This window comes from Danio rerio, chromosome 24, assembly GCF_049306965.1.
Source record: "Danio rerio strain Tuebingen ecotype United States chromosome 24, GRCz12tu, whole genome shotgun sequence".
NCBI lineage: Eukaryota > Metazoa > Chordata > Actinopteri > Cypriniformes > Danionidae > Danio > Danio rerio.
This window is the reverse complement of record NC_133199.1, coordinates 28,193,028-28,202,500: the sequence shown is the minus strand read 5'-3', so window position 1 is coordinate 28,202,500 and position 9,473 is coordinate 28,193,028. Positions and strand designations below refer to the sequence as shown.

The 9,473-nt window shown below is 34.2% G+C and overlaps 1 protein-coding gene across 4 annotated transcripts in view; it reads left to right on the top strand.

Moving 5' to 3' along the window:
* The window catches only part of pdha1b (pyruvate dehydrogenase E1 subunit alpha 1b), an 8,853-nt gene extending 1,142 nt beyond the window's left edge, over nt 1-7,711 (top strand). For 2 of the 4 annotated variants that reach the window (XM_005162686.6, NM_001002399.1), the window contains 10 exon segments: nt 1,645-1,713; nt 1,968-2,141; nt 3,369-3,495; nt 4,546-4,637; nt 4,721-4,813; nt 4,904-5,059; nt 5,845-5,916; nt 6,064-6,131; nt 6,299-6,407; nt 7,077-7,711. In XM_005162686.6, coding sequence (XP_005162743.1) covers nt 1,645-1,713; nt 1,968-2,141; nt 3,369-3,495; nt 4,546-4,637; nt 4,721-4,813; nt 4,904-5,059; nt 5,845-5,916; nt 6,064-6,131; nt 6,299-6,407; nt 7,077-7,241 — 1,125 coding nt within the window. In that variant the 3' untranslated portion in view covers nt 7,242-7,711. 4 annotated transcript variants of the gene reach the window in all.
* Nucleotides 7,712-9,473: the final 1,762 nt, after the last annotated feature.

The following is a 9,473-nucleotide window of genomic DNA, read 5'->3' as shown; positions in this document are numbered from 1 at the left end:
TCAGTATTTATTTGTAGGCCTGTCACAATAACTAGTTTATGTTGTATGATATTTTGCACCAAAATATATTGCGATAAACAATATTATTGTCATTTTAGCCACTCATTGTATAGATGATAATAATAAATGTTAACAAATGTTAAGTAAGAGGATTTGACCATACCTGTCAACGTTGGAATGTGAAAATAGGGGATATGCCCCAAGGAGGGTTGGTCAGTCGATCAGTCAGTCAGTCATTCAGTCAGTGGACAGCAGCCTCTAGTGGATTTACGCCAGAACAGCTGGAGCGAATGGCACTGGCAAAAGAAATTTGAGATCTCAAAAAGCATACACAGCGGCCTCTGGTGGATTCGCGAAAACAAAAACTGCAAAAAAAAACATAGCTCCTGGGACTTATTTGGCACTCTCTAGAAATGTATGTTGTGGTAGCCTTTCAAAATGAGTCTGAGTTGATACTGACAGTGACACCTACAATAGAGATCAAGAGGATGTGCACTCAGATAAAATGATACCAGAATTGGTGTTTATATATGGATGATATATATTGCTTCACCAAAAATAATTGAGGTTTTGTCTATGTGTTGTGCGATATGCCAGTATATTGATTAATGTGATAGGCCTATTTATTTGATAAAGGATTCAAAAATACAGTAAAATATATTGTTAATTAAATATTATTTCCATTTAAAATAGCTGTTTTTTCAGCAGCAGTATTCCAGGTTTCAATGTCACATAATCCATCGTAAATCATTAAACAAATCATAAATCAGTCAATAAACATTTCTCAGTGTGATCAATGTTGAAAGCAGTTGTTTTTAATATTTTATTGTAGTTTATTTTAAATTTCTTATAAAAAGATATTCAAATTTTACTAACGCTAAACGTTTTATCTTTTTTTATGTGCATTTGTGCTACTCTTCATTGCCGATGCAAGAAAGATTTTTAAAGTGTGTGTAAAACCAAAATGTAAAGTGTAAATTTTTTTTAGCACACATTGTTACTATTTAGTTAAACAATTATCCCATGTAAGTTAACTGAAGCTGCGGTCACACTGCACTTTTCTCTCCATACACTTCCATTCATACGCACGCGAATGTGTCACACTGGAAACCCAAGCTCGTGCGACAAGTTTTGCAGTTCGCTGTGTTGCAAAGTTCAAGCTTGGTGAACTTTGACCTGCAAAATCGCATCACTTGACTACGTGAGACCTATCGAGGATCAAAACATGACCTCTCTGGACAGAAATAAAAACATCAACCAATCGCTTATTTTTTAAAATGTCTAATCATCTTGTTTAATCCCGCCCCTTTTCGCTGAGCCGTACAACAGAATTTCACATGCTCAAACTCTAGTGTGATAAACTGAAAAAAAAAATGTTTTGGTAACGTTCAATCGAAGTCTGGAATGTTGTGCAACAAGTTCCCTATTCCATTTCAGTTGGAAGTACATTAACATACTGAAATAAAAGTCTCAGCAACTCCTGATTCGCACTGACTTTAACATTTTATTTTCAATATTTTTATTGCATTTTTTCCAGATATTATACAAACTTGCAAATGTATATGAAAAATGACTTTAACTTTTTAAAAGCTGATTTGTTTTTGAATGCTTTTGCATAGTTTTTACTGCTCTGTTCTTCTCCAGGGCTCCAGAGTGGTGGTATCATCACGTTCATTTGCCGACTTCACACCTCAGGCTAACTTTGACATAAAGGTAAAGTTGGCATGTTATATCAAACCACCGGTCTATAATATAGATTCATTCTATATAGATCAGTGCATGATTTTATTTTATTTTTTTGCATTTGAGAAAAAGCTGAGCTAAACTAAACTTCAATTGTGAAAACTGGACTGCAGCAGTTTCAATTTACTAGAGGAGCTTCAACTTTACTAGATCTGAGTTAAACTGCTTTGACACAATCTACATTGTAAAAAGTGCTGTAGAAATAAAGATGAATTTGAATTCAGAGGTGTGACCTTCATCGTTTGGACGAAGGCCCATCGGTGCAGACGGTGCTCACCAGAGAGGATGGACTCAAGTACTATCGCATGATGCAGACCATGAGACGCATGGAGCTGAAGGCAGATCAGCTTTACAAGCAGAAGATCATACGAGGATTCTGTCACCTGTATGATGGCCAGGTGAAAAAATGTTTTTTTTCTGCAACCAGTTATAGGTGGCACTTTCTGTTTGAGCAACTTCTATTCAGACTAACTGGGACAAAAAAAATTACAATAAGGTTAGCTACACACAGTGCTGGGGAAAGTTACTATTACAAAATATTTGTTACAATATTTTTCCCAGAGATGGGTTGCGGCTGGAAGGGCATCCACTGCATAAAAACTTGCTCGATAAGTTGGCGGTTCATTCCCTTGTGGCAACCCCGGATTAATTAAGGGACTGAGCCGACAAGAAAATAAATGAATAAATGAATGTTATAAAATTGCATATAAGATTATATTACAATAACCTTAGAAAGTTGGAAAAAGTGACTTTTATTCACATATTAAATAGTTTAAAGTGACATATTCTTTGGGTTGGTGTTGTATATTATGGTACATTGTTATTTTACAAGGTTCATTTATTCATTTTCTTCGGCTTAGTCCCTTTATTCATCAGGGGTCGCCAAAGCGGAATGAACCGCCAACTTATCCAGCATATGTTTTATACAGCGGATGCCCTTTCAGCTGCAACCTAGTACTGGAAAACACCCATACACTCTTACATTCACACACATACACTACGGCCAATTTAGTTTTATTCAATTCACCTGTACCGCATGTCTTTGGACCATGGGGGAAACCGGAGCACCCAGAGGAAGCTCACGCAAATACGGGGAGAACATGCAAACTCCACACAGAAATGGCAACTGACCAAGCTGGGACTCGAACCAGCAACCTTATGTGTGAGCCACTATGTCAAGCCATCTTGTGAAATTATCGTAATATGTATTTCAGAAAATTAAATGATCCCAAAATGTCCGTTTTACCAATATTGTGCGGCCCTACATTAATACCACATGCATATCTGTGGCTCTTTTGAGTTCATGTTTGTTTCCACCAGATCATTTTCAAGATCAATCGTATATTTCTTACAGTAAATTTGTTGTTGGAAAAACTCGTTTCAAGTGGATTGCTGTAAGTATTATGTTAATTATAATAAGTTTCATATTCAAGTTTTCATATTTAATATTTGATGGAAGAACAAAACAAAAGCTACTCATATGTGTAAAGTGCACTAGATGTGGGTAACTGGTGTTCACACACATACTGTAAACATTCACTCTCAAATGATTGGTTCTCTCTCTCTCTCTCTCTCTCTCTCTCTCTCTCTCTCTCTCTCTCTCTTTCTTTGTTTCTTTTTCTCAGGAGGCTTGTGCTGTTGGCATTGAGGCTGGTATCAAGCCCACAGATCACCTGATCACAGCATACAGGGCTCATGGTTACACCTACACCAGAGGAGTGTCTGTGAAGGAGATCATGGCAGAGCTCACAGGTGGACACTTCAGCCATTCAGCACCATTAAAAGAACAATTGTACAGTTTATCTTACAGATGAGTTTCCTACATCACATGTCAGCACCATGATGCCATATTTTACATAATTTATCTGAACTGAAAGCGATGAGATGAAAGAAAGGTTTTGTGTAATAATGGCAAGGAAGTACACAATACAAAAATGATATTTTATGTATAAAAAATGTTATATATAATATATATATAACATTATTGTTATATATATATATATATATATATATATATATATATATATATATATATATATATATATATATATATATATATATATACAACAGTTCTGTCTGGTTCTCAAATCTGATTGGCTGATAGCTGTGCGATACAAACCATTGTTATACAATAACTTGCCTAATTACCCTAACCTGCCTAGTTAACCTAATTAACCTAGTTAAGCCTTTAAATGTCACTTTAAGCTGTATAGAAGTGTCTTGAAAAATATCTAGTCAAATATTATTTACTGTCATCATGGCAAAGATAAAATAAATCAGTTATTAGAGATGAGTTATTAAAACTATTATGTTTAGAAATGTGTTGAAAAAAAATCTTCTCTCCGTTAAACAGAAATTGGGGGGAAAAAATAAATAGGGGCAAATAATTCTGACTTCAACTGTACGTAGAGGATAAACGTTCTATTCATTTCAAAATCTAAAATTATCACAGTTTCCAGGAAAATTTCTTGAACACGAAATCAGCATATTTCTGTTTTCACAGGATCAGATGACACTGACGTAATGGCTTTCCAAAAAATTACAGCTGTCACAAATAACCATTAAAATATGTTAAAGCATGAAGTTTTCATATGTACTGCATTTTTGCTCAAATAAATGCAGCATTGATTAGTAAAAGAACTTACATTAAAAATATTACATTTATTGATCTGTCCTCAAATGTATACTTAGTGCCTTGTCATTGATTTTTAAATGTAAGGTTTTCATAATTTACAGCTGAGAGAAAATGTCTTATGTAAGCAAAAAAGAAAATGTGTAAACATGTAACTGTGTCTATTTCAGGCAGAAGGGGTGGTGTTGCTAAAGGCAAGGGCGGCTCTATGCACATGTATGCCAAGAATTTCTATGGCGGTAATGGTATTGTTGGTGCCCAGGTGAGATACACAAATTAGAGCTAATTAAACAAACACAAAAACATGATCAAAGCTTATTGCAATGTAATGAGTCTGTTTTGAAGGTTCCTCTCGGGGCAGGTGTGGCGCTGGCATGTCAGTATCAGGGGAAGAATGAGATTTGTGTCACTCTGTACGGAGATGGAGCTGCCAATCAGGTGAAAGCAACATTTTCACCATGCACTCACAGGTTTGCATGCGATCTACTGTTGTAAAATAACATCTTATCTGATTCATCTGCTTATCAGGGTCAGATCTTCGAGTCGTTTAACATGGCAGCTTTGTGGAAACTCCCCTGCATTTTCATTTGTGAGAATAATAAATATGGCATGGGGACATCAGTGGAACGAGCCTCTGCCAGCACAGACTACTACAAAAGAGGAGACTTCATTCCTGGATTGAGGGTGATTTCCTCAGAATTTTTTTGTGTGTGTGTGTGTTTGTTGTTGTTGCTGCATCACAACTCTATTTTTATTAACCAGTGCATGCAAACACATATAAACAACTACACTCCCCTAAAGATTTTTAAGTTGAAATATAGTCAAACAAAAATATTGTGAAGCATTATTACAATTTAAATACATTTTCTACTCTAATATATTATATAATGTGTTTTTGCTGTGATTTTAATCTGAATTTTGATTAAAATGATCCTTCAGAAATCATTGTAATTCTAATCTGGTGCTCAATAAACTTCTATTATTAATATGAATGTTGAAAACAGTTGCAGGTAAGTATGCAGGTAAATAGAAAGTTGATATTTAAAAAAAACATTCTGAAACTAATTCAGTTTTAGTTAAATGTATCAAAAATGACAGTAAATAATTATCAAAAGGTATTTATTTTCAAGATTTCTTTGAAAAAAGTGTCATAAATGTTTCATCAAAAAAATTAAGCAGCAAAAACTTTTAACAATTTTAATTTCTTGCTAACAACGTGATTAAGAAAAAATTGTTAAACTGAAAACCAATAGTAGCTAAGACCTGATTTCTGAAAGATCATATGGCATTGAAGAAGGTGTAAGAAGTAATAATGCTGAAAATTCAGCTCAGCCAACAAGTCAATTGAAATTATATTTCAAATTGTAATATTTTGACTGTTTTAGTTTTTTTTATTAATTCAATTTTTTTTATTAATTTAATCATTGACTGGTGAAGTAAATCAAACCTTTTCTTTATATTTTCGCCAGGTTGATGGTATGGATGTTCTTGGTGTCAGAGAAGCAACCAAGTTTGCAGCAGATTATTGCAGATCTGGAAAGGTAAAAAAAAAAGTCATAATTGACATGCTTAACAAGTCAAGTAGGGGCTATAGATTTAGACACAGACTATAGTTTTCTAACCAAACATTCGTTTTTGTGCGATCTGGTTGGTGACCGGTGGGCAAATGTTTGGCCTGTGCTCTTTAGGGTCCCATATTAATGGAGTTGCAGACATATCGTTATCATGGCCACAGCATGAGCGATCCTGGGGTCAGGTGAGGTTGACCATCAGCCTTTCCCCACCCCGCTGCAGGCCCTCTTTTAAAACCCAAACCTCAACTAATTGACTCCAACATTATATGTTTAGTTTTAGGTAGTGAGCAAATTATTTCACTGAGCTTACTATTTAATGTACCTTTAATCAGTGCTTTTCTTGTATTAGTTATCGCACACGTGAGGAGATCCAGGAAGTTCGCAGTAAGAGTGATCCCATCACAACGCTCAAAGACCGCATGATTAGCAGCAACATGGCCAGTTTGGAGGAGATCAAGGTACTGGATACATCATTTTCTGCATTTTACACATTTCATCAAAAGAGTCTGGTGGCCATCGGCTATTTTAGAATGAATTTTATTTTCACATTGCTTCATTTTTACTTTATTTTTACTTTACTCAATGCTAAAAAACTTGCAACTGGAACACTGCAGGCTATTCACTGAAATTAATTAAATTATTACATTTTATATTGAAATTAATCATGCTTTAAATCAGTAACAGAAAAATAAAACATTTTAAACTTGTGTCTAAAGATATATACTTTAAGCAACTAAGAAATATGCAGCCTTTAATGTATATATAAGGCTATTTTTTCATATTATGTTCCTTATTTATGCAACCAGAGAACAATCTAACTTGTGTATTATTTTATAATTTTTGATATATTCTTTTATTTCTATAGAAATAAAAATACATATTTAAGGATAAAATACAGTAAATACATGTGCATTAATTGTAACTTGAATATTTAGGTAATATAATATAATTTTTTCTCTTTTTTATGTAAAAATAACTAATAAACACCATAAGAAAGTAACGGGAGATATCTTTCTAATTTTGGGGGTACAATTTGAGGATCATAAGTGTGACCGCTAAGTAAAGAGTACTGGAGGTTCAACACCTGCTGTACTTATCCCCATATTATGTTGTTTTAATCATGACAGGACATTGATGCAGATATCCGTAAGGAAGTGGAAGAAGCAGCACAGTTTGCCACCACTGATCCAGAGCCGCCGCTGGAAGATTTGTGCAACCACATCTTCTACAATGATGCTCCATTAGAGGTCAGAGGCACAAACCCCTGGACGAGACTCAAATCCATCAGTTGAAGAATTAATGCTAATGATACAGCTATTCATTCCTCTCATAATCCTATATGCACAAACAGATGGATAATTTTGATATCCATAAAAACGTAATTACATTCCTTTACAGCCGGTACTTTTAGCTTTGCAGACTGTTATATTTATATATTTGGAAGCACATAGTGTTGAATGATCAATGTTTAATTCCAATATTAGAAAAATAGATTATTTTGAAAATAGATTTTAATGAGCTCAGTCCTTGTCTCTAAATGGAATTCTTAGCAATGATTTATAAACAGTTATTTTTTATCATCATATTGCAATATGATGCTCAATATGAAGTTTTGGATACTGAATTCATTGGACTATATTTAGTTCTACATTAAATGAATTGCTGTTTGTAACAATACCGTCATTAGAACCTATGCTTACAGGAACATTTACAGAATGTTCTCTCAATGTTATGAATAAACATTACAGTAATTGAACTTCAATTAAGAGTCTTTTTTTTGTTGACTTTATGTTTATATTAATAATGTTCTCAAAATGTTACCAAATAAATAATGTTGTTTCTTTTTGCTATTGAACATTAAGGGAACAGTACTTTATCCCTAATGTTTGGAAACATGCAAAATGTAATGGTTCCTTAACATATATAACAGTATATATGCAAGAAAAATTTGGTTAAAATAAACCGGATATTTTGAATGCTCAGAAATACCATTTACAAAACATAATATAGCTATAATAATTATTCAGCAAAGTTTGACTTTTGAGTCCAAATCAGAGTTTAAAAAAACATGTAATGGGAACTAAAATGATTTAATTAAGGTTAAAATGTAGAACTGTAATTTGAAATTGGCTGTCTGTGCCATTGTTAATTTGGTTTGCTACTGTAAATCCTAATTTACTGATTTAAACTGAAGAATTGATCAGACTTACCAGCAGATGTCGCCCTCTCTTCACCTGCTTAAAAATGTTCAAATCACAGCTGTAAAATAAATGCCAATTCATTGGAGGCAGCCTAAATTCTTGCGTACTTTCCAGTGCATGTGTGTCATATGATGTTACCCAAAAGTGATGATGGGTTATGATGCATCAGTCTAGACACTGACTAACAACATTTACTACACGTAGCCTAATATTTAAGTGTGCCCATTGTTGGTTTCGGTGTACATGGAAAAAATGCAGTGAAATTAACATTAAAAATAACTATTAATTATTTTTCATTTATGTTTGCATATGGACAAGAAGTTAATATTTTGTGTCCAAAATTAAAGTCTGAATATGTAAAATAGTGCTATTGCTGACCAGATTTACTACTAGTTTCAGATAAAGTATAATACTGTGTAAGAATTTATTTTTATATAGGCTAAATATGTTACCACAAGGGACGTCACGGTGGTGCAGTGGGTAGCACAATCGCCTCACAGCAAGAAGGTCACTGGTTCGAGTGAATGCTAGAGTGTATGGGTGTTTCCCGGTGTTAGGTTGTGGCTTGAAGGGCATCCGCTGTGTAAAACATATGCTGGATAAGTCGGCGGTTCATTCTACTGTGGCGACCCATGATTAGTAAAGGGACTAAGCAGAAAAGTAAATAAATGAATGAACGTTACCCCCAAAAACATAGGTTGATATGCAGTGGAGTAAACTCTACTTAGAACAACTCTATTTGTGCAGAGGGATGTAAACAAAAACAATGGTCCCAACATATTTCCTGCTTTACATTTTTATTTTCTATAGCTTCTGAGAATCCAAAATAAGCCACATATTGATAAATAATGCTATGATAGCTGTTTTAACATTAAGTTATTGAAATGCCTCTTGTTACAGTTATAAAATAGTTCTAACAAGAAGGAAATGTTCATGGGCCAATGACATGACCACACTGAAATGGTATATAATTACGAGATATAGGCCTATATCATCTAGTGGTCATAAAATCCTCTCAAAATACAACATATTAATGAATAAATATGGTAGGCTACAGTTTTCTTAAAAAAGTTATCCGTATTACAAATATACAGAAAAGAGATTATAGTAAATAAACGTGATTATTATTTAAATACGTACATTTAGTCTCAAACACAGGTGGAGGAGGTAAAGGATGCATTGCGCTCTCACCTGTCCGTCTATTTGAGCGCCACAGCTTCAGCCCCGCCCTTCTGTCAATAAGTGACAAGCGCAATAGCCAATCCGATTCGTCACACTGGAAGAAGCGGAAGTGAGTAGAGCGCGTGAACGTGTGTTTTTTCT